The sequence below is a fragment of the Sarcophilus harrisii genome, chromosome 4 (genome assembly GCF_902635505.1).
Source record: "Sarcophilus harrisii chromosome 4, mSarHar1.11, whole genome shotgun sequence".
NCBI classification, from domain to species: Eukaryota; Metazoa; Chordata; class Mammalia; order Dasyuromorphia; family Dasyuridae; genus Sarcophilus; species Sarcophilus harrisii.
Genome location: NC_045429.1, coordinates 350,549,514 through 350,575,874, shown reverse-complemented (window position 1 = coordinate 350,575,874; position 26,361 = coordinate 350,549,514). Strand labels below are relative to the sequence as shown.

At 39.1% G+C, this 26,361-nt stretch overlaps 1 protein-coding gene across 3 annotated transcripts in view; it reads right to left on the bottom strand.

Moving 5' to 3' along the window:
• The window catches only part of YPEL2 (yippee like 2), a 69,469-nt gene that overhangs the window by 11,585 nt on the left and 31,523 nt on the right, over nt 1-26,361 (bottom strand). For all 3 annotated transcript variants that reach the window (XM_031966505.1, XM_003767919.4, XM_031966504.1), the window contains exon 3: nt 898-941. In XM_031966505.1, the coding sequence (XP_031822365.1) occupies nt 898-941 (44 nt within the window). The remainder of the gene's footprint in view (nt 1-897; nt 942-26,361) is intronic.

Here is a 26,361-nt window from a genome sequence, read left to right as displayed (position 1 = left end):
ATAGGTTTCTTAACCTAGGATCCAATGGAAGTCTATGGCTAGAATCTAAAGGGTCCAAAAATTTGGAAGGGGAACTACTTTTTTTTCAATATTTTTTCAATGATTTCCTTTGTATGCGTGTGCTTATGCATATACATATGTATACATATGTATACATATGTATATGCATAAGCACACGCATATATAATTGGTTTCCTTTTTTGTTTTATACATAACATAATTGTATGTAAAATAAAACAAAGAAAACCAATGACATATGCAAAAATTTTATTTATTTAAAAACATTATTCTGAAAAGGAGTCCATATGCTCCACTCTTGGGGAAAAAAGATAGTCCTTTCCCACTTTGACATTCTAGACTTCTATGAATCCTGTGAGATCTGCTGGAGTTTGGTCAGGCTTTCTTGCCTGAGGAGACTGGGGGAGTACCTTTGGGGGTGAGATGTGTGGGTAAGGGAGAGGCAAGGAGAAGATCTCAGAAAGCATTTCACTAGCCTGCCACTCTAAGGTAGGGGTAGGGTGTGTGTGTGTGTGTGTGTGTGTGTGTGTGTGTGTGTGTGAGACAGAGACAGAGAGAGTGAGACAGAGAGAGTGAGAGTGAGACAAGGAGAACAAATGGAGAAATGACATTTTAATTTGGAAGCTATTTCTCTAGTCTCTCTAGTCCCTCCCACCACCCTCTCCAAAAATAGAAAAAACAAATATCCCTGAGGTGACCATCAGAAGCAAACCAGGGAACATAATCCTCCATGGACTGTATTTTTTAATTTATGTCCTAGGCAGTGTCTCATCAGAACAGGAGGCAGCTCCTACTGTTTAATTATCCTCCAGGGTTGCTTTTTCCATCTTCCAAAGATGCAAAGAACAATTTAATACCACTTCCAAAAGAGACACTCACACTGAATTAAAGAGGTAAGCTCGTCCTTGACTTCCTTGGAACGACTGAAATGCAAGAAAACAAATCAATAGTTAGATACAAATGGCATGCGCCCACCTGTTGGGGAAACCTGGGCCTAGCTAGGTAACAACCACCCAAAGGACTTCAGCAGGCTGAGGTGCTATCTGCAAGGTAACAAAGCACAGAGCCAGAGGCAGTCTGCAGAGAGGAGCACTTTAGGCTGCTTCCAAGTTCCTGTTTGAGGAGATGGTAGGTAAAAGAAAAACAAACAGACATTACTAGAGTCTCTGCCTCTGTGGATGCAGCCAAGGCTACCTGGGACAGTCTACACCAGTCCCTCCCTTGAGCCTCTATTTTGGCTTTTGGTTTTGGGGGGAGGGGACGCCCGTTGGCCCTCGGAGCCGGCGAATCCACCACTTCCTACAGTCAGAGAGGGTGTGACAACCAGCTGGGGCAGTTTCATTTCCTGATTCTCAACCATCACCAGGAGGGAACCTGCTGGAGGCCCAGGGCTGCTGGAGGAGGGTTAAGGTTTCAGAACAGAACCACCCAAACCATTTTGTCATACTTGCTTCCTCCCCGGAGCCCACACTCTATTTGGACACATGTGGAGCCACAAGCCCTTCCCTGACCTCTCGGTGGCCAAGCAGCTCATAAAACCCCCGGTCTGGTTTCCAGCCCTTACACAGGAGTGTCTTTCTCTGAGCCCGAGGCTGTGGGGAACTGGAGAAGCAGGAACTGCAGTCCACAGGGGTGATCTGGTATCTCCCTCTGTGAACACGGGCCCCATTCGTGTCTCCCTGGCTCCAGTTACACCGGGATGTCTTGCTGACATGAGACTGCTAATGTTCTGCATTGCTGCCTGCATTTTTAATGGCTTCTGACAACCATCCCCTGAATTAAATATCCTGGGCTGCCAGGGGGTGTTGGTGGGCTGAGCCTGGGGAGAGCGGAGAGAGAATGCCCCCCTTCATTCAGAATACCCAGCCACTAAATCAACCAGTATTTATTTAACTGTCTTTAAAATGCCCGGCATGGTGCGAGGTGCTGGGAATACAAAAGACAAAAAGAAATAGCTCCTGCCCTGAAGGAGCTTATAATCAGTCAGGCAGGGGAGAATTTACAAAACAAGTATATGTAATCACAAAACATGTACAAAATAAAATTGTAAAGGCAAGATTGCCTCAGGGAAGCTGGAAGTCTATGGCTAAGCAGAAGCTGGGGAAAGAATCATGAAAGCTCTCCTGTAGGAGGGGAAGTCTGAACTGAGCTCAGAAAGAAATCAGGTGCAGGAATTAGTGAGTCATTAAGCAAGAAACCAGTCAGGAAATTCACTGCCCATAACTGATCCCCACCCTCAAATTAGGGTAGATCCAGACCTACCAACATTCCCAGTATCTATCACAGTTCCCGACACAAAATAGACAAATACTGTAACATCAAAACTCTTGACTAGAAAGGAAAAGGGCAGCTGGGTGAGAATCAAGACTCTTCTTCCAAAGTTCAAATCTGGTTTTATACACTTCACTTCCTCACTGGTCCTGGGTATGTTGTTTAACCCTAATTTGCCTCAGTTTCCTCATCTGTAAAATGAGTTGGAGAAGGAAATGACCAACACTTTGTCAAGAAAATCCCATATGGGGCCATATAGAGTCAGTCATTCTTGAGGATAGAGGTTAATTCATTCTTTGTATCCCAGTGACTAACAAGGAGGGGTAGGACTATGGTGAGAATTTAACAAATACTTGTTGAATGCTCATACTGGGAGATGAAACCACAACCAAGTGGAGCTTTGAAAGGAAAAATGCCTGCAGGGGCAAAGGATTTGTAGACTAGGAACCTAAATAGCCAAGTGGCCTTAATTAAGTCTCTGGGTTTTGAGCTCATCCCCTTTAAAAATGGAGAAGTTAGTCAATAAGGTCTATTCCATCACTCTAGTTTCATGGTCCCAGAGTCCATTTGTCCAAGAAACACCCACTATTAAACTCCATAGCTCATAGCATGTGAAAACTGATACTAGAGGGCAGAGAGGAAAAGGCCGTTAAAAAGCAACTGGGGAGCCTAATATAGCTTTAACCAACCCTCATGGGTAAGAAAACATTGAGGGAGAACTGTGTATGGAAAAATGCTACAGGGCTGAGAAGGAGAAAGTTTTTTTTTTTTAATTTTTTTTAAACGACTGCGTGCTGGTAGATACCAGGAAAGGAAGCCAAAATGACAAGCTTCTTGTTTTACATCACTTTGTACCATTTCTGAGCTCCATTTTGTAACACAGGATACATACAAACAGCTTCTTTTGCTGACTAGAATGTGAACTGCCATTGTTTACAATCATTCAAATAGTGATCATCTTGGTAGTTAGTGTACACCACTGGGAACCCACTACCTCCCAATGTTGTAAGCACTCCGTATCTATTTTTTGGAATTAACAGTCAGAGTATGAACAGATTTACTGATGGCAAAGAAGGAAAGTCCAAAGTGGCCAGTGCAGCCATTGAGGTTGCCAGAGTTACATCAGAATACCTGATCCCTCCTTCTCCCTTCTATTCTGCAAATCTAAGCTAAGCCATTCTGGGCTGCTATAGTATAGACGCATTCCCTCAGATACCCACAGGAGATGATTAGGGAGACCAGGGCAATGCTTGGATGAATCTCTAATTCTCCTGCCTGACTTCAGAAGACAGATCACACTTTGGAAGGCAAAGCCTCTCTCTTTGGCTTTCACCCTGGGGAACCAACACTAAGTCAACATTTTAAAGGGAAAAGCAGCCCCGGAAGAATGGGGATCTTGCAAACAAGACCCTCAGGAAGAACCCAGGCTGGGCTCCCTTGCAGTCAGGTCCCTTTGGGGTCTCCCCACAAAGCCTTCTCTTTGGGCCAGCCTCAAGCTGACAGTCAGGAGCCAGCAGAGGAAGTTAAGGAAGCAATTAGAGAGTTAAGCAAACAGAATTCCAGACCAGGGGAGAGATCCAGCAGACTAGACTGTAGGCCCATTTGTTTGCTGTCAATACTGCCAGGCCCCAAGGCAGCTCTTTTCCAGGACCTGAAACACCAACCGAGGCTGGCTTTCAGACCTTCAGGAAAAGTGATTTTTCTAACTCAAAATGTTATGCCCTTTAAAAGAATAGCTCCTGGCCCAGCCCTGTCTTCTAAAAACAACGAGGGGGAAAAAAAAGAAAGAAAGAAATGGTTTTCCTATTTGGTAGCCAAGCCACTTATTACTTATTTTTGGCCACTTGGAGGGCCTGGATTGGGAGTAGCTCTCATTACCAGCAGCAGAGCCATTTTTAAAAAGAGGCCACGCTCAGGTTGGGAAGGGGCCTCAGAACAAGCACATGCACATTCCCTCCCATATCTTGGCTGCTCTTCTCAAGTCTCCACCCTTTACCTCAATTCTGTTCTCAAAGGGCCTGCTTATTCCAAAGGAGTCTCCGTTTTCCACTTCCCATGCCAGAGAGCCTGGATCATTTTTATCATAATAGTGGGGACCATATTTCCTAAATTCTCAAATTGGGGCACCTGGCCTACTGTGCACTAAGGACTGTGCTAAGGACCAAAGGGAGTACAGTCCCTTTTGTTAAGGAGCCTGCATTCTCCCAGGGGACACACAAAAGCTGCATATAAAGTATAGTAATTTTAATTTTAGGGCAGGTAAGTGCACCGTGGATGGAACATTAGGCTTAGAGTTAGAGAAGATGAGTTTAAATATGGCCTCAAATATTAAATACCTGTGTGACCCTTTTTGCCTCAGTTTCCTCATCTATAAAATGAATTAGTGAAGAAAATGGCAAACTACTCCAGTATTTTTGCCAAGAAAACCCCAAATGGAGATAATAGACTAGCCCAAAATCAAATGAAAAGTATAAATATTAGTGCATTAGTTTCTTTGGAAATGTAATTGTTTACAATGCTCATAAGGGAATATCACCAAAAAGAATAAAGAAAAGAAAATCCCAAATGGGGTCACAAGACTCAGACACAACTAAAACAACAATTTTAATGATTTCTAACAATTATTCCCTGATGTTCTGTACACAATGAAGTTAAGGAGGGGGTGAGATTTTTGAGGGGAGGTCAACAAATCCAATCCCTTCATTTTATACAGAAATGAGGTCCAGAGAAGGTAAGGGAATTTGCTCACAGTCATACAGGTTATAAATTCAAAGAACCCAGGTCAGATTCCAAATGCAAGAAAATATATCTCCCTACCCTTAAAAAGTAACAATCACAAGTCTTTCCTTAAAAATGTGAGTACTTTGGGGTTTCTGGGGGTTTTTTTTCCTTTTCTTTTTCTTTCTTTTCTTTTCTTTTTTTTGGGGGGGCGGGGGGGGGAGGCAGTTACAGGTAAGTGACTTTAAGTATCCAAGGCCCATATTTGAGTTCAGGTTCTACTGATGTCAGTGGTCTATCCACTGCACCATCAGTTATTGGACCTATCTTGGAAAATCTGAGACATCAAATAATCAAATATTTGTCAAGTGCCTACTTGATATTAGGAACTGGTACTGGGGATGCAAAGACAAAGGGAATAGGGTCATGGTAATGCTGGGGCAGCTCCAAAACACCTTGTCCCCAGACTTCCAACTTCCAAAGAGCTGCCTAGAAGGTCTTTGCTATCCCTGAAAGTAAGAATAACAGCACTGGAAAGGAGGCAAGATCTGTTCTTTTTAAAATAAATTTTGCTTGGCAGTTTTTCTTTGTTCCTCTCCTCTCTCCTCCCACCAACCTTTTCAGTGGCCTGCTCCCTACATAGTGCCATCCTTCAGTCAATTAATCAACACATATATTAGCAGACCTCATGCTAAGCTTATGGGATACAAGTACAAAAAAATGAAACAATCTCTATTTTTACAGTTTATATCCTAATAATGCAATAATAATCTCTCTCTCTCTGTAGGCAGACAGGTCCACATGCTCTCTTCAGTTTATCTGTGTTTTAGGGACAACTTGGCATAGTAGGGATTTGGAATAGAAGATCTGAGTTCAAATCCCAGGGAGAAGATTCTAGCTTACTAAATGGGGTTGGTAGAAACCCTGAAGTACTGATAAAATTATTCTCTGAAGCAGGAAAGGGCACCAATGGGGTCTTAGAGCTGGTTTCCTTCCAGTTCTTCTATGAAACAGTAGAAAGAAAGAACAGAGTACCGGAGTTCAAATCATGACTGTCTGGGTACCTAGTTCTTTGACCTTGGACCAAGTTACAATTCTGTAAGTCAGTTTACTCATCTGTAAAAAGAGTGAATGAAACCAAACGATCTTGAAAGTCCTCTCCAACAATAAACTATATGATCTTATGAAAAAAAATCTAAGAAGGCTTAGCTATACTATAATGTAAAGTCAGTATATTCTTTTTTTCTAGGGATTACCTGTGTTTTTGAAGTCTCTTAATTCATAGTACTCATTTAACCTCATTCAGATAACATAGAAGAGGTCTGACAGGAAGAAAATTCAAAGCTTTTCTAAGAGCCACAGCAGAAATGCAAATTAGATTTTGTAATGGCAAAAAAGGGGCAAATACAATAGGAAAAACAGGGTTTAACTAAATCTGGTATAGGAAGAAGTAAGCAGACCCTGCCTAGAGTGTGGCCATCATGAGATTTGGAGCACAGAAAAAAAAAATTTTTTTTTGATAAGAAAATAAAAGGGTTTATGGAAAACCATAAGATGGGAGAAGCTTGGATGGGATTTTTTTTTTTTTTTTTAAAGCTTTAACCCAGTAGAGGTAGAAAAAGCCATAACAGATAATCAATGATACTAATTATGTGACTTTCTTGGGGTTTGCTTCAGACTTGTTCTGAGCCCAAAGGTTCACAAAGACAAAATCAGAAAGCACTCCGAATTTGGAGCTGGAGAATATACATTCAAACCCAGGCTCCCCCACTTCTTAGCTATTTGATTTTGGGTATCAATTTCCTCTCCTATTAATTGATGAAGCCTCTTCCAGCCCTATCCCTAGGACTGATTCAGAGCAGACATTCTGCCCATTAAAAAAATCTTCTCTTGTGCTCTTGGGGAAAACTGAACTTTGATAGATGAAGCAATGGAAACAGAACTCCTAGATTGGTTTCATTGTGGGATAAAAGAAAAGATTTTGCCCCTGGTAAACAAATTTCAGGCACATGGGACACAAGTGGTTTGGGATTCTTAGCTGCTTCCTACTGACCATGCAAGTCTTGAGTGGTAGGGAAAGCTATCTCCCTGACTACCTGGGGATCAAGTGAATCTAAGCATCCTGCACTAGAGACAGACCAGAACCCAACACATGTCAAAGAGGGGAGCAACAATGGCAACCATGGACCTGGGCACACTGGCAGATTCCATGTTCTACAAGTATTCATCCTTTGGGGGAAGGTGCAGAGATACATTTGAGGTCAAAATAAGCTACATTCTTAGCTACAAAAGTCTAAACCAATGCCTTCTGCCTTGCAAAATCAATTGAACCGAATCCGGCTTGGAAATCACCTTTAAGGAAGCATGTGGGGAAAAAGTAGGGAGGGTGACTTGGAGAACAATGAAGATGATGAAAAATTCCACAATTAGAATATGAATTCTGTTTAAAGAAACGGGAATTATTTAGCAAGAGGAAAGGGGAGGGGGGAGAAACAAGGGGAGGAGGCAGAGTATTTTAGGTACAAAAAGAATTTTCTTTCTTCTTTACATAAATAGGATCAAGAGGAAATTAACACATTAAAGTAAGAGAAATAATAGACTAGCCATGAGCACATTTCCTAACTGTGGGAGTGCTAGTACACAGAAGACAACACAAGCCTTGTAAGAAAGCTGGGGAATTCCCCCAGGCCAATTTCTTTGACAAATAAACAAAAATCCATATATTACTACCTCAAGGCAGGAGGGTTGACAAGATGATCTTGGTAGTGGTGGTGATATCAATAGAAGTAGGAGTTGGTAAGTAATATTTAATAACACATATCACTTTAAGATACATAGAGCAATTTTTATAAATATTTTATCCCAACAACCCCAAGAGGTAGCTGCTGTTGTCCCATTTTACAGATGATGAAATTGAGGCAGACAATTAAGCAATTTACCTGAGGTTAGACAGGTAAGAAAGTATGAGTTCAGGCCTTCTCGAGTCCTGGCCCAGCATTTTATAGACTTCTGCCCAATATTGTTGTTATTGAGTTCCACAGCCTATGCTTACAAGGCATTTCACCCTTTTGAGCTCAGTTTCCTCCCTAGAAATTTTGTCTTTGAATCACGTATCTATTCCTTGGTTCCTGGCACAAAATAGGCACTAGACAAATATTTGATTGCTTGATCTCTCAGGTTTTCCATTTAAGCCCAGTTTTAAGGAAAGACTGTTGCAATGGTGGCTGGTTTTTAAGGGTAGAGATATCCTTTCTGTATTTACACTGTGACTTTTATGTGATGACCTAGTGATTTTGTACAACTTCTATCTCTGTGAAAGGGTTGGATTAGGATGGTCTTCCTGACTTTAGGCCTAGCATTCTTATCCACTGAACCACCTATTTATCCTTCTACTCATTAGACTTTCATGTTTCTGTGAATTATAGGTCTCTCCACACACTCACTGAGAGACAAGACAAATGGAGAAGGAACTGGGAGGAAATGTCTTAGTGATGCATTTGAGTGTCATGAAATTCTAAGGACTTGAAAAGACAGAAACTGGGGAAGGAGCTGCATATCTTATTTATTAAAAGGGGTTGTTGAGACCTCAGTTACTTATCATCAGATTGGAAATCTTATCTTTCCTAGGGGTTAGAGTGGCAAAAGACAGGTTTGAAGAATTCAGGAGTAGCCCTCCTCCTCCCCCCAAAATACTAAGCAATTCACATTTACATAGAGAGGGTATGGCTAACTAAGCCTAGGCAAGCAAATAAGAAGGCAAATTAGAACATCTCTAATGGAAACATAATCAAAGTCCCCAAAAGGGGACCCCTTTAATTTTAATTTTTCAACACCTTAAAGAGTTTCCCGAGTCCAGGCCTCTCCACATAAGAGTTCTTTAAAACACTTTCTTTAAAGCAGCCCTTATAAAGTGGGTATTACCATCCCTTTTTACAGATGCAGAAACAAAGTTTGAGGATGAGTGACAGACAACCAGTTAATATCTAAGGTACTCATATTTAACACTTTGTTATAAAAATAAAAAAGATGAAAACTTTTCCCTCCAAACCAAAGTCTCCTCCATCCACATTCCACCTCTATCCCTAGATGTCATCCTTAGAACTTTAAAAGACAGGAAATGAGGAATGCATTATGGGTTCTGACCATTCTCGGCAGTCTCCCCAGAGAACCAAGCCTATGAACACATTCAAAAGGCTGCTCCAGTTAGTGGATGGAGCATAGGACCTAAAATCAGAAAGCCACGAGTTCAAGTCTGAACTCTTTAACATTTACTATCTCTGTGATACTGGGGCAAGTCACTTCACCTTGCTTGTCTTGGTTTCCCCATCTATAAAATAAGTTAGAGAAGGAAATGGCACAAACTACTCCAAAATCTTTGCCAAGAAAACTCCAAATGGGGGGTCACAAAAAGTTGGACACAACTGAAATGATGGTCCATAAAGTAAAAATTAAAAACATCTACTTCTCCAGAGCTCTAGGAAGCTCACTCAGCTCAAGTCCAGGCAATGCTGTTGTCACTGACTGAACCAAAAGGAAGAGAACCTCTCCAAATCGGTGGCAAAGGGTTAGGAGTGAAGAAAGCCAACGTAAACATTCAACCAGTGGGAAAACTCAGGTTGCCAACTTTCAACATCCTTCCCAGGCTCTCTAATCACCCAGGGAAAATGAGACACTAAAAATTGACAGCTCCCTAAAAAGATAAAAAGGGAGAAACCCAAAAGCTATGTAATTGTTGACCATTCTTAAAAAGGACTAGACCCCTTAAACTCTGATCTAGCTATTGTTGACAATAACTGTTTTGACATTACAGTGGGAGGAAGAAAAAAAAACAAAAAAACAGCCTTGCTTTTCAGAATAGTTAACTAGGTGAAAAAGGCTATTCCATATAGCTATTAAAAGCTGTTGTTGTCACATTCTGGCACATAAATAGAAACATAAAGGAGAGAATAATCTGTAAATTCTCCCAAATCTCTATTAACTGTTAAAAAGAAACTAGAATTATAAAGACCAATCTTAGCTGAGAAAACGTGAAGAATTTCATCACTCTTGTTGCATTGAGGAAGTGGAATGCTGATTATATTTTCAGATGCTGGCTGGTTTTACTCAATTTTTTTTTCTTCTTTATTACCAAGGAAGGCACCCTGAATAGGGACATATTTATAGATGGCTGACATGAAGTGTCAATAAAACTTAAAACAATTTATTGAACCAACCTCATAATGAACTTGGGGAAAGAGGAAGGGAAATCATACTGTGAGACTAGGAAGAATGCTTATCAAATTTTAATGAATTTTACTTCAGTTGACACTCAAGATCCTCAAGCTAAGCAGTTTTTATGTAAAAGCTAGTGTCTGAAAAGCTATCTTCTAAAAGTAATTGATGGAGGCTATTAGTAAACAAATAGTTCCTACCTTTCCAAGTGGTTAATGGGCTCAGAAGATGAGATAATCTGAAAATCTAGAGGAAAGGCCTGAACTTGGGACAGGTTCTAGTGACCCTTTCTACAAAATGAAGGGTTTGGATCTAATAATCTCTAAGGTCCTTTTTCTCACTTCCAACAATCTCAAAATCTATAGAAACAAAAAGACACCCAAGTTTTCTTCCAGCTTTGATTTTATAATTCTAAATAAATGGCATACTCAAAAATGTTTGTGGCAGCCCTTTTTATAGTTGCAAGGAACTGGAAATTGAGTAGACGCCCATCAGTTGGGGAATGGCTGAAGAAGTTATGATGTATGAACGTTATGGAACATTGTTCCATAATAAACGATCAGTAAACCCAGAGAGACTTACATGAACTGATGCTAAGTGAAGTCAATAGAATCAAGAGAACATTGAACACAGCAACGAGATAATGTGATGATCAATTCTGCTGGACGTGGCTCTTTTCAACAATGAGGAGATTGGAGAGAACCATCTACATACAGAAAGAAAACTGTGGGGATTGAATGTGAATCACAACATAGTATTTTCACCTTTTTGTTGTTGCTTGCTTCCTTTTTTCTTTTTTTCCCCCCTTTTTGATCTGGTTTTTCTTGTGTAGCATGATAATTATGGAAAGATGTATTAAAAGAATTGCATATGTTTAACACATATTGGATTACTTGCTGTTTAGAGAGGAAATGGGGGATAGAAAGGAAGAAAAATTTGGAATACAAGATTTTCCAAGGGTGAATGGTGGAAATTATCTTTGTTGAATAAATAGTTGGAAACTATTTTGAAAATAAAAAGCTATTATTAAAAAAAATAAAAATGAAAATAAATGGAATACTTTTAAGGCTCCAAGAGGCATTACCCATAAGAGATGGGATAGATTAATAGAGCTTAACTTTTAAACAAGAAACCTCCCCAGAAGAAATCCATCCTTGTTTACTGATCAGGTTAAGGGCCTGAGTAGCCTACAGGGAGGCCTCAAATGTATATAGTCATATTTCACAAATATAATCATACTTCTGGACCATAATTCACTATTAGAAATGTACTTTTTAAAGTTTTACTGAAAACAAGTGCTATCTATTCAACAATTTTCTTAATATCTAAATATATCATGGGAAAAAAAAAAAAAAAAAAAAACCTTCCAAACATGGAAAAAACCAGAATGCCCAACAATAGGTAAATGGCTGAATAAAGCATTGTACATTCATATAATTAAATGGCATAAGACAATTAAAACAAGTATGAAGTACACAAAGAAAGAGGGGAAAAGTCTATACTGAATTTGGAACCAGAGGTCCTGGGTTCTAATATTCCTTCTTTACTCATTTACTAGCTGTGCGATATTGACCAACTTACTTAGCCTTTCTGGGCCTAAATTTCCTATTCTGTAAAATAAGCAGGTTGGACTGCATCTTTAAAGAATAGGAAATTGAAGGGATAATCATCATTTGGGAAATGGCTGAACAAGTTGTCGTATATAATCTTTACATAAATAGTCTAATAATCTAATATAATAATAATCTAAATAATCTAATAATATAAATATAAAATCTAATAATCTAAATAATAATAATATAATATAAAATCTAATATAATAATAATCTAAAAATAGTCTAATAATCTAATAATAGTCATAATAATTTAAGTTATAAAAAATGACAAACTGGATGCTCTCAGAAAAACCTGGAAAGACTTAAATGAACAGATACAAAGTGAAATGAGGAGAAACAGGAGACCACTGGTATACACTAACAGCAATAACACTGTGTGATGATCAATTGTGAATGACTTAGCTATTCTCAGCAATATAGTTGATCCAAGTTCCATTCTGGAAGTAGAAAACCGATAGAACTGATAAAAGTCTAAATACAGAGTGAAACATATTTTTATTTTTCTTGGGAGTCTTAACTTTTCTTGGTCCATCGTTTCTTTCACATTATGACTGACATGGACATGTTGCAGGACTATATCATAGTTACTGGCCTTTTCAATGAGGGGGAGAGAAGGGAACATAAGGAACAAGTGAATTTAACTCAAATTTTAAACACATGTTAAAAATTTTTTAAAATGTAATTGGGGAAACATATTTTTTTAAATGAGTGAACTGTTTTTATTTTTGTTTATTTTTTGTTTGCTTTCTCAGTGGGGTAAGGAGTAAAAAGTAGAGGGTGGAAGAGAAGGTAGATCTTAATTTGAAAAAAATTTTTTAATAAGGGGATTTTTTAGACTAATTAGCCTCTAAGGTCTCTTTTCAGTTCTAAATATCTGAAATCATGGCAAACAGAATCTATAGATAAGCCTGGGTATGCCCTGGAAACCTATGATTTCATTGATTGAAGGAAATTCTTAGGTAAGGAAACTTTCCCTACAGATGCAGGTCAGACTAAGAGTCACATAGGCAAGTGTCCAAAAAAGACTTGAATCCAGTCTTTCTGGCTTATAATTCTTTCTCCTCTCTATCAGTGTCTCCTGTGCAAGATCGGGAGATGGGTTCTAGTGTTATAAAGACAAAAAATATGCACTAGTCCCTCACCTCAAGAGGCTGCCATTCAATCACAAGAAGGGAAAAAGAATCCTTAGCTTTTTATGTGTCAGTATGGTAAGGATTCTGGATTCTTCCTCAGAAAATTTTTAAGTCCAGAAAATAATTATATTAAAATATAACTAATCGAAATACAAGGTATAATCCACCCCCATGCAGCATATAAACTTTGCATATGAATAACTTGTTTATTTTCTAAACAAATAAAAAACAAAATCCAAAATAATGCAACTTTATGGAATGATAAGAGTTACAGAACCTAGGTTAAGAATCCTTGGCTTTTGACTAAAAATTACTGATACTTCCTTGTTATTTAAGTAAGTGGTTGACTGTGCCGATTTTTCTTCTATTTAAAAAAATATCTACTGAAGAATCTTATAGAAACATGAGAATTGTAAATTTCAATTTGAATTGAAATGAAGAAGAATGCTGTAGAAGAAGACTGCAGAACAGGACAGGGGTCTTACATAACTCAGATATCCTTTGATACCTACTGGGTCTGTATCCCAAAAAAATGCTAAAAGGGAAAAGGATCCACATGTGCAAAAATGCTTACAGCAGCCATTTTTATAGTGGCAAAGAACTTTGAGAAAGAAATTGAGAGGATGCCATCAGTTGGGAAATAGCTGAATAAATTTATGGCATATATAGTATTATATATGAAATAATGATCAACAGGATGATTTCAGAAAGTTTGGAGAGACTTATGTGAATCGATGCTAAGTGAAATGGTCATTATCAGGAGGGCATTGTACACAGTAACAAGATTATGTTATCAATTGTGATGAACAATTCAAGGAAATTCTAAGACTTGGGATGGAAACTATCTGTATTCAAGAGAGAGAACTATGGAGAATGATTATGTATCAAAACAGCATTTTCACCTTTTTATTGTTGTTTGCTTATGTGGCTTTTTTTCTTTTCTCACAGTTTTTTCTTGTGCAGCATGACAAGTATGGAAATATATTTTGAAGAACTGCATATATTTCATCTACACTGGATTGCTTGCTGTCTTGTGGAAGGGAGTGGGGGAAAAAGGAGGGAGAAAAATTTTAATACAAGATTTTGCAGGTGAATGTTGAAAACTACTTTTACATGTATTTGAAAAATAACACACTATTAAAAAAATAAAGTTTACAGAGTTCACAAAAGGAGACCCTTTCTAGAACACTCTAGGTATATAGGACCCTCAAACAAAAATGCATCTTAAGATTGTTTGGCTTTTAAAGATTCCAGGTTTACTAAGCAAGCTTCAGATCTTAATGATCTTAATTCAGTTTGTCAAGTCAGTTTCCCTGCAGGGAAGAGAAAGATCAAACAGGCCGATATAAATATCCATTCTGCTTGGCTGGATATTTCCCGCTATACAGGAACAATAACAACCACCATTCTGATTGGTAAACTTTGTAGATTTTGTCCTTGTCAGTGGGTTTAGTCAGTAGCCTAGGGGCTACCAGATAAACCCTTGGGCTCCTCCCTTACCAACCGATAAAACTCAGAAATTCCAAATACAGGCAATGTGGTACAGTGGTTAGGTTGCTGGATATCATGAAGTCCTGCGTTCAAATTTCACCTCTGATATCTCACTAAATGTCTCTGACTTAACAAGGGGCAGCTAGGTGGTGCAGTGGATAGAACTCTAACCCTGAAGTCAGGAAGACCCGAGTTCAAATCTAGCCTCAGACAAGTGTCTTCCTAACTGTGTGACCCTGGGCAAGTTACTAAACCCCAACTGCCTCAGGGTGGGGGAAAGAGTTTAACAATATATGTACTGTCTCCTGTTTTCCCAGGGTAGTAAGGCTCATGGGGGAAACAAAAAGTCAGAGTGAGACTTAGAAGATGATGTAAAACAATAAAAACCAAGCTGGGAAGAAAGGGTTAAAAATTATAAGCGTCAAGAAAAGACTTCAATATTGAACACTACTAAAGCAGAGAAAGTCAGGGAGAGACCTTCAGCTCTGACAACAGAGATGCAGTTTAATTTATCAGTTTAAACCAAGCCCTTGAATAGACCAGATCATTGATTTTTTGGCGCAAAGAGATGCCTCAACTCCTTAAATGAAGACTTTAGACACTAAAGAACTCTCTTCCCTCATGTTTTAAAATTTTTGTTTATCTAAATAAGTATCTGTATAAAGTATTTTCTTATCAACATGAATCTGCCTTATCTGCTTGTTCTCAGCTTAAGACTATCTTCCTTCAAGAGATGCAAACTAAATCACTTTAATGTATTCCAATGCTCCTCTTTCCCTAGGAAAGGTAAAAAGGTAAAAACATCTGGGCTCCTAGAGAGGAAGGAAACAAGCATTTATTAAGCACCACAATGTGCTTTTGTTCACAAATGTGTATTTGTACAATGTACAAATATTTTCTCATTTGACTCAGTAGCACTGAGTGGTAGGTACTAATGTTATCCCCATTTTATAGTAAAAAGCAAAAACAAAACCCAAAACTGAGATCTCATAGTCCAAGATCTTACAAGCAGTGTCTTGAGGCTAAATTTGAACTCCAGGACTAGCTGCCCCCAGGATCATATAAGTATGGGACACTCCCTTATCATTCAAAAATTCTAAGTTTTTTTTTTGAAGTTTAAAAGTATTTTATTTTTCTGAATACATGTAAAGTTTTCCACATTCAGTTTTCACTTGTTTTTTTTTCCCTCCCTCCCTCCCCTCTCCATGTTCCAAGACAACAAGCAATCTGACATAGATTAAATATGTGCAATGTTTTTAAACACATTTGCATATTTGTCATGTTGTGCAAGAAAAATCAGACCAAAAGGGGGGGGGGGGGAGAGAATAAACAAATAAACAAAAAAGTGAAAACACTATGTTTTGATCTACATTCAGTCTCCATAATTTTCTCTCTGAATGTGACTGGCATTTTACAGCCCAAATCTATTGGAATTGTCCATCATAGTTGATCATCACATAATCTTCTTACTGTGTACAATGTTCTCCCAGTTCTGCTCACTTCACTCAGTATTTGTTCGTGTAGGCCTTTCCAGACTTTTCTGAAATCAACCTAATCAAGAAATACTAGTTTTTAATCAACTAAAAAGCATTTATTATTATGTGACACATAGTAAGATATCAGAGATACAAAAACCTAAAAAGGAATAATTAAAAAAAAAAAAAAAAAAAAAACATACAAGACTGCCTACCCTTCAAGGAGCTTGTGTTCTTATGGAAGGAACAATGTGTGCATATAAATATATAAAGAGAAGGTAATTTCAGGAAAGAATTTCATGCAGTTGGGGGACCAGAAAAGATCTCATATAGGAAGTGTTGGTTTTAATCTAAAACTAGAAAAAAAAAAAATGGTGAAGGTGGGAGTGTCATGAATGATAGCAAAATCCATATGGTTGAACCTGAAGAGCACATGAAAAGGGTTAATGTTTAAATGAAGCTGAAAAGTACGTTGGAGCCTAGACACTGAAGGACTTTAAATAAGGAGGAAGAAAAAAAAATATTTGATTCTAGAGATAATAGAGAACAGGGAAGTTAAGTAGTCAGATCTCTGCTTTGGCAAGTAAGTGGAAATGGGAAAAACTTGGGAGTAAGAAAGCAATTTAGGAAGTTATTGCGATAGTCTAGACAATAATAAATTAGAATAGTGGCTGAGTGAGAGGAGAGAAAGGGACAGAATGCAGAAGAAAAATTAATAAGATCTGGTAACTGACTGGATAAATAGTATAAGAAGTTGGATGACTTGAAGGTTGTAAAACTTATAATAATTAGACAGGTGCTTGCCTTGGTACATATATAAATATGTCTACGTTGTGTATGCATGAATTCCAAGCCAATAAGACTGCAGATTAGTAAATATTTTATCAGATGATGTCATGTACCTAGGATGATATGCTGCCACATGCTGCTATGAGGTATAAAATAGAGTCTAAAACATGATTACTACTCCCAAGGGAGTTTATAATCTAATTGGGAAACAAGACTAATACAAATGAAACAAAAGATTTAGACAGGAGTATATTATAAATCTTAAATTGTGCAGAGGTTATAAATGTTAAGTACCAGATATCTTTGGAGAAGAAGCCTTTCCTGAAATTGTCAGAAGACTTATTAATGGTGGAAATGAGAGCTGACCCTTGAAGAACATTTTATGGCCAGGAAATAGATATAATTATCTTTCACCAAAGCAGATCGCAACTCTCACATGATTTAGTAGATTAAAAATCCTAAGGAACTGCCTGAAGTTTAACAAGAGAAATTAAGTGCTTTACTAAGATTCATAGCAAGTAAGTATCAAAGATTTGAACCTCTTCCTCTTTGGTTAAAGTCCAGCACTCTCACAGGACAAGTTTTGAGTATTAAGAACTTCCAAGTCACAATGTAACTCTTTAATGACTGTTTGTTGGCTTCCTGAAGAATAAGAGCATAACAACACATGGAAGTGAAGAATGGCTCCTAAAACTCCCTAACACATATGATTAATTACAGTAATATATTATTCTGTACATCGCTTTTTATTTTCAAGGAATTTTTCCATGGAACTAAATTCTCAAAATTCTATCTCATTTGATCCTCACATATCATTGTACTTGGAAGCTAACTCAACAAAGACAAAAGATGAAACTATGGTCCCTTCAAAGAGCTTATACTCTTATCAGGGAAGATAACAGGTAGATATAAAAATACATACAATTTGAGAAGGGAAGAAATCAGTGACTGGTTGGGAGGAAAGACAAAAGAGAAAGGCACAGTTCACTAAAGATCTCCTTTATAAAGTATGCAAAGACCTCTAGTTTGGCTGGATCAGTGCATGGGAGGGGGTGGGAAGTGGGGTAATGTTTTATAAGTCTGGGAAAAGATAACTTATGATGAAGGATTTTAAATGCCAAACAGAAATCTTATGTATTTGATCCTAAAAGTAATAGGGAGCCATTAAAAAGGTAGGAGAATAACTGGTTAAACCCATAATTTAGTAAAATCATTTTGGTCACTGTGTGTAATGCACACAGAAAGTAATGCTTGATAGGCAGGTACCCATTTTTCAGGCGGAACTGTTAGTGAAAAAGTAAAGTGATTTGCCTGGGGTTACAGGTAGGTATTCTATGCCTTCTGAGTGGAAGCCCACTAAAATTTCCAGCCTGTGTATCTGGGAGGCTCTGCCTCCCTTCCAGTGATAAGTATCTGTCTTGCTTGCACCCGATAATATGCAAGATCACCTCCGTGCCCACTGCTTTTCTTCTCTCATTGATGGTTTATGCAGGCAAAGCCTCCTTGTGGCAGTGGGGGCGGGAGGTGTTAGAAAGCCGAGCTTCTTGCTAGAGTTCTGACATTACAGGGCCCAGCCAGCTGGCCTCCTCCAGGACTTTCCACACGAATCCTGGCACTTTCCAGCCTGCTCCATGAAGGGTGAAGGCGGCCAGCAGCAGGGATTGTCTGCAGCAGGCAGAAAGATTCTTTGATTAGGCCTAGAGAAGAACTCAATTAGCATTATGGAAACATGGAGCAGATTTCTGAGAGGAGAGGTCAGAGCCAAGGCAGAGCATTTGCTATCAGTTGAGCAGGAAGTGCTCCTCAGATCTATTTTTAATCAGAATCCTCAGCTGGGGCTCCTGAGAGGAGGTCATTCCAAGATAAACACTTAATAGTTGCATTTCTTTACACTTTTTTTTTGCTTTGTTTTAAATAAAATCAGCTCTTTGGACTCCAGACAAATAATTCTTGCTCATTCTACCTAGAATTGTGTGTGTGTGTATGTGTGTATATGTGTGTGTGTGTGTGTGTGTGTGTTTGGGAGGGGAGCTAAAAAGAGATGGGAATGCTAGGGGACCACCTTAGGGAACTTCAATAATAAAGCACCTCAAATGGGGTCCAGACTGCACCTTATGCAGACAGTTATGGAGAGAGAGGTTCAGGCTATGTCCTTGGAGAGGAGAGTAGCCTAGGAAATGAGAGGGCCACACAGAAAAAAAAGAACAGAGCCTATGGGCCTTATCCTGTATACTGTCCACTCCTTCTTCCTGGTTACAACCGTACTGCTGACTTACATGTATTCACCCATTTCAGTCTGGTAACTAAAAACCAGTCTACCCAGTCAGTTACCCAAGAGTAAGGTCTGGTAATGGGGAACTTTCATGGGGTTTTTGTGTGTGTGAGATACGTGTGTATGATGTGTATTAGAGAGAGAAGCTGCCACCCTTAATTTGTAGATCCAGATTCAGGAACATTTTGTTTCTTCTACATACTCCAAAGCACAACTAATGTCCTAGCTGGGTCCAGCCCAGGGAATGAACATCACTAAAAAACATTCCTAGCGCTGGAGCCTGGCTCGGGCAGATCCCACAGAGACAGGGCCTGGCTCTGGAGGCCACCCCACATTCCCCCAGCCCACACACCAAACACAGCCGTTCCCTATATCTCCCGACACTTATGAACCTTCAGCCCCCAGTTTCCACTGGAAATGTAAAGCCTGAGCATATGCACAATTGTTTCCTAGCCAAGTCAAATTCCAACCTTGGATAAAGGGCCAGAGTCAGCCACAACCCAGGGCCTACACCTAGGACAGAAATGAGCTGTCCCTATCATTGAACAGGATATGGTCAATTCCTCCAGCATCCTCCCCTCTTCTTCCTTCTCTGCTCTTATCTCCCAAGGAAAAAATAAGCCCAAAGGGCACCTTGGTTAATGGATGGCCGCCTAATAGAATGAAATAGGAGACAAAGAACTTGGGACAACTTAACACTGGCATGAACTGGTAGGAGATCTAGTGAGAAAGTAATATGTTTGGTGGCGTCCCTTAAAGTACTCAGGTCTGAGGGCTGACTGTGGATCTGAATCCTTTTCTTCCTACAGAGGGAGAAAGGGAGGAAAGAATGATGGGAAAGAAGAAAGGAAGAAAGGATAGAGGGAAGAAAAGAAGGGAGAAGAGGGGGAGGGGGGAGAGGGGAAAAAGAAAGAGAAGAAGAAATCAACCAATTATGAAAAGGAATCAACAATATTAAGCTCCTACTATGTGTTCCAGACACACATTCCTAAGTGCTTTACAAATCTTATCTGAGAAGAAACCATGTATAAAATAGATGTTAATATCATCTCCATTTTACACTTGAAAAGACCAAGGCAGAAAAAGATTATGGGACTTATCCAGGATCTCACAGCTGGTGGCTGAGGCTAAATTGGAATTCAAGTCTATTTGATTCTACCATTACCTCTGTGAATTAGTCTATCATTGAGGAGAAAACTGAGGTTTCAAAGTTTAGTGACTCTCACACTTTTAAGAAAATGTTGAAACTTGAGCACAAAAGTTAGATGCATCAGTAGTTTTTAAGCCTTTTTGTGTTTTTGTGTCTTAATGTCCCTAGGGCAATCAAGGAAGTCTATGGATCTCTTCTCAGAAATGTTTTTAAAAGCATAAAATGGAATACATAAGATTGGATGCAGAAGCCAATTATATTGAAATATAATTAAAATTTTGGCTTTGGGTTTATTTATTTAAAAAAAAAAAAAAAAAAAAAAAAAAAAACAAGTTAGGTGGCCCACCACTATGGCTGCCTCTCAAGTTTGAATAGGACTCTCCCTTCCTCTGAAGAACATGGATGTTAAGCCCCAAAGACACCATGGCCCTCTCCGCATCCCTCGAAAAGGCCCTGGCTCAGCAAGAGTTTGAGAATCAGACAACTGCCTTACCTACTTCCAAGGTTTACTTCTTTATGTTTCAGGGAAGAAGAGAGTTAATAAGTAAACTGTCAGATGAGGAATAAACTCTTCCCCCACTCTATTCCTAGGCTCAGGTCAAATTTTGAATTGGAAATCTGAATTAGAAATAAGAGGAGTTTCATAGTTCAGATGAAGTTCATGGAAGACAGAGAGGTTCCATGAGGGGTTTTACCTTCTGACTTCAACAGCAGGTCAGACAGGCCCGCCCAGTTGCCCGAGTCCATTCTAGGAGCTAAGTCTGGGCTTGGCTCCACTATAGGCCAATAATAGTACACACAATAATGTCAAGGCCTTCAAACTGTTCTCCTCGTTATCAAATCCAGGCTATGTCAATATGGACCTTTGGGAGTTACTGATACAGTCCCTCAGCTTACATGGAGGTCAGCTGGTAGATTATGGATTAATTTCCAAGGGAAGGTTCATGCAGGATGGAAGAGCATGTCTGCAAAGATTTTCCTCCAATAACTCAACACTCCCTTCTTCCAGAGTGGGATTCTTAATCTGGGGCCTATGAACTCCGAAAGGGTTCTTGGATAAATGTCCTTGAACTTTGGGGAAAAAAAGCATGTCCTCCAATTATAGTAAATAAAGGCAACCCATCCACCAGACTGCCAAGGGGTCCTCGACAAAAGGAAGGTAGAAGAGCTCATGCTCTAGAATGCCAGGGTCTAAAGCAGAGTGTCTTACACTGCCTAATGACCCTACACAAAACACATAAGACACAGAAGTCACAAATTTGCTCTTGCCATCCTCCCAGATGCAGCAAAGTCAAATTTTAGTTCTTCAGAACTTGCTTGCAATTAGGGAAACAAAAGTAATGGAAATCCAAAGGAGTTACATCATCTGGGCATTAAGTTATATGAATCTAACTATACTTGTTCAGCAAAAAGAGAACCAGCAATTTAAATATTGCTGTGTGATTCCATCCACCATTGCACTCACTGAACATGGGTCCAGTGGGAGAATCTACCAGCCCCATCCCCCATCTGCAGCACAACAGAATGAAGGGCCCCATACCCAACAAAGCTCCTGAACTAAGGGAACTGGCGTTTTGCATTTTCTTGTCATCACTGACCCTACCAGAACACTTTAGAGGAAGATGTCAGTTTTTCTGATTCTGCATAGCCCTATACCCATTACTTGTGCTATTAAACTGTTTTACATAACTGCAAACCAATTTAGCACCCTCTCCCCTATACCAGCAGAGTTTGCATGAACACAAGTATTTAATAAAAACAGGTTTTGGAGATCAACCATAATCTTGATTCTGACATTTATTTTAAGTGTAGCAAGCATTCCTACTCATCAAAAGAGATAAAGCATAAAAGACTTTGTAAATCTTAAAGCACTATATAAACATCAGATTTGATCTCGGGGGTGTTGTAAGGAAAGCACTATAAAAATGGGAGCATTTGGGGTGTGTATGTGTTTGTGTGTATGTGTGGAGGGTGGAGAGGGTGTGTTCCTGAACTGTGATTTCATTGGTCTAGGGAATCGTGTGAGGAAACTCCCGGTTACCAATGCTAACTGGCATCTGTTCTGTATACCTCTAGCTGCCTGGGATGCTAAGGTTTGGAAACCAGTGGTTCAGCTACTGAGCTAACCAACCCCTAAAATATCGCACACCCTCCACGGTTCCTTCTGAAATCACAAAGAATGATCTCACCATCTCTATTTCACAGGAAATCAGCACTATCATCTGCTTCTAGAGATATAACAGGGGTAGGGGTGAGGGGTGGGGAGAAACAGAGTAACCATTCACAGCATAAGGAGACAAAGGACAGAGGGAAAATTCCATAGAGCCCCTCTGCTAGTTGTGAGAGGGATTGTCACCAGTGTCAATACCTTTGAAAATCTTCCTACCTGCCTTTCCATTCTTCTTCCCCTCACCACCACCCTTCTCTTTCAGGTATTCTTTAAGCCAAAGACTGATGCTGGATTCTAGGGGTTCCTCAAGATACTCCATTTTTCTGATTCTTGTCAGTACATTTTCACCCACTGTCCCCCACAGTGGTCCCTCCTTATCTGTCTCCCAACTTCCTTCAAATCCTAGCTAAAAATCCCAAGACTTCTTGTAGAAGTCTTTCCCAGTATCCCTTAATGCTACACTAGTGTCTTTCCTGAGAACTTCCAATTTATTGTTTATTTTCTTGTTTGTATTTAACATATACTTAATTAAATTAAATTTAAATAATATTAATTGAATTTATATAAACATTTCTATATTTATATGAACATTATAAGCACTTAATATAGTGCCTATCATATACTACCTGTTTTTTTTGTTTGGTTTTTTTTTTGCTTTTTGCTGAGGCAATTGGGGTCAAGTGACTTCCCTAGGGTCACACAACCCGTTTTGATAAATGTTGGCTATTGATTGGGCTACTGCAGGAGCTCTGGAGGCCTCCACATGAGTCATGGGTGTGCTAGTCATAGATTCTCACAAGATTTGGATGTACGGTAAAGATGTAGAGGCTAACACTGGAGTGTATCCACAGCCAAGATACACAATTAGCTGTTTAGGGATCTAGGAAAGGGTTAGTACTTCTGCCTCATGACTTGTTGAGCAAAGGGCTCTGAGTCCATTTCAAGGTGACCAGTTACACTGGGGCTTGGCACCAGTCCTGTGACCTAGATTTTTCAAACCATATCTTATCTCTCTTTTCTCAAGTATTTATTCAGCACCTAATGCCCCAGGCAGGACCTAGCTCTGACTAGTCTGTTGTTTATTTTATCGGACAACAAAACAGGGGAAAACTCTCCTCCCCCAGTTATACCTTGCCTTTGTCTCTGTTCTGAGGAAGGAAAGGGATAAAGAATGATGAAACACAAATCAGTCAGATGAATCTTGCCTCTATCATCTTCCAGTTTTTTCAGTGAGGGAAAGGACATTTATAGAAGCATCCTGACTTTTTATCCAAGCTGGAAATGATTCCTCTAGGCCCTTCTCAATACTTCGAGGAACAAGAAATTACCAGTGGGCTTTCCCCAGGTAACACAAAGAAGCCAAGCCAAATGTGTCAAAAAAAAAAAAAAAAAAAAAAAAAGTAACCTCAAAACCCCCAATAAGCCTTTTCCCTGGGGAAGGAGGCTTTCTGATCCTCGCTCTACAAATTTTTCTTCTAAGCCACACCAAAGGAAAAGACTGATCAACCACAGGAAGCTACAGGCCTGGCTCTGAAGAAACTCTGAAGAAAGAATCATTTTTCTAGGCTAAGCTAGCCTATGCTGACACAGCATGGGGAAAGGGGAGAAGGTAAGGCAGACTTAGTTGAGAAAAACAGGGGCTGGAAGGAATTGGGCCCCTTTGTTTTCAATGACTAACATAAAATAAATGTAAATATCATGGGAAACAGAATGGTACAGTAAAGAAAGAGCCCCCTAGATCTACCTAGATGGCAGTTTGAAACCCTACCATCAATTATTACTTGTGTGATATGAAACATTATCTGAGCTTCAGTTCCTTCCTCTATAAAATGAGGGGGGGGGGAAGGAAAAAATATAAAATGAGGGGGTTGTTTTAGCTGATCCTCTACTTCAACCTCTTAAGATCCTATGAGTGTGTAACATCTATTGCTATAAAGTCAATATAGCAAAGTTCTTTTTACTCTCCCAGCACAACTCCCAACAATTAATCCTGATTCAGCTGGGAGTAGGAACTTTTGCTGCATTGATACTGGAGGAGTAAAGATAATTTGAACCCTACTAAGTGAACTGGTACCAGGTCCTCGGCATTCCGATATGGGTATTGCTGTGCTTGTTGCTGAGTACTGGAAGGGCCCTTCCTAAATATAGAGGACAACTCTTGCCCATCTAATTAGGGTTTTGGTGTTATAATGGATGCTTTAATAGGACTATCTCTAAGGATTCAGAGCAAATTATATCACCCTCAGTCCTATATGCAAGAAAAATTTTAATGAACATAAGAGCAAATCACAAGAGAGAAGCTTAAAAGACAGTAGGTGACTGGAGATGATGTTAGAAGAGTAAATGAGAAAGGATAGTCCTGGCTACTAGAACCAGAAGATGATGTAAACACAAGAGGAAGGCTAATGATGACATACATGGCTGAATGAGAACTTGCAAATATGTAAATACAAGATAGGCAGTGTGGTATCGTGGAAAGTATGTTAATTTTGGATTCAGAGTATGAATCCCTCTTTGGTACTACCTGGAAAGCCACTGGCAAGTAATTCACCTCTTTGGTTTCAGTTTATTTCAGTCAAGATAATAATGCCTTTTTATTCACTCAATGTAACTGGAAGATTCAACACATTAAAAAAGTATCTTTAAGATTTATGAGAGCAATAATAGTGAATGACATTCCCATAATGAAGATGAAAATGATGATAATAGTGATGACCAGGGGTCGAGTCTCACCTCTGACAGATACTGTCTTGTTCTGGGAAAGATTCTTTTCCCCAGTGTCCCCAAGCAAGTCTAAGATCAATAATCTGGGACTTTTCACTTGAGGTCTCCGGGTCCCCAAGGAGACCATGGAGAAATTTTGAAACATTTGATAAATGTATTTCAATAAGTTATTTCCTTTGCAATCCTAATGCATTTCATTTTCTGCATTAAAAAAAAAAATATTCTGAGACTTTCTTAGACCCATGCATTTCATACCACCAGAGGGATTCATGACACACATACATACAAAACACTTAGAACCCCCGTAGAGACAGAATTTCTCTCTACATCAGAGCTCTCTATACTAGTAAAATCACAGGTGTGGCGAAAAATAAAATGTTACAGATTTGTTGAAAGCAACAGCTCATCAGGCTACATCCTTATCCTCTCCTACTGGTTATTGCCCAGTCCAGCCTTCCTAGCTGCCATCAGAACCAACAAGTTGTGGGAATAGTGGTTAGAAAAAGAGGTACAAAGGATTGGAGCAATGTAAAGAAAGATTCTAATCCATATAAAGGATCGATTTATAACTCCTCTCTCCAGACCTGTATGCTGCTTCTCAGTGGCTAAAGAAATCAGGACTGAGGAAAGATTTTGAATATAAAAAGCATCAGAAAAAAATTAAGTCTTTTGGATCACCAAAATAACACCTTTCTAAGAACTTCCTCTCATCTCCAAGATGGAGACTGCATTGCTGCTACAATTTACATAGAGGGCTTAGGAACTCACTTTGGGCTGCCTAGGCCCTTTATTAGCCTAGCCTCACATTTTTGTAGTTTGCTGTTAAAGAGATCAAAACCACAGTAACCAAAATTACTGGGAGAGAAGCCGACAAGGTGGGGCAAAGATGGGACAGCTATGGCAGCTTTTTTCATTTTAATGTCAGTGTTCCTTTAGACCTACTAAAACCTCAGACAAGGAAGATGGTTGAATGAAGAACATTCCCACAGCTATTATTTAATTACTTCCAGAACAGAATATTTCCTAAGCATTGAAAGGCCTCACACAGAGGGCCAGAGTTGGGTATTATCAGGAATGGAAGTCCTAGTCTCAGCCCTGGGTTAGAATTACACATTTCATGCCCTTACTAGCTATGTGATAAGAGACAAGTTATATCATTCCTTGAACCTTCACTTACCTCATCTGTGAAATGAGAATATTGCCCTAGAACATTTCTTTTATCAGGTTATTGGGAAGAAAGTGCATTGCAAATCTTTAAATTACTATAGAAATACAAGTATTTTTATTAAAATCATCCCAGGAAATTCTATAACAAAAAGGTAA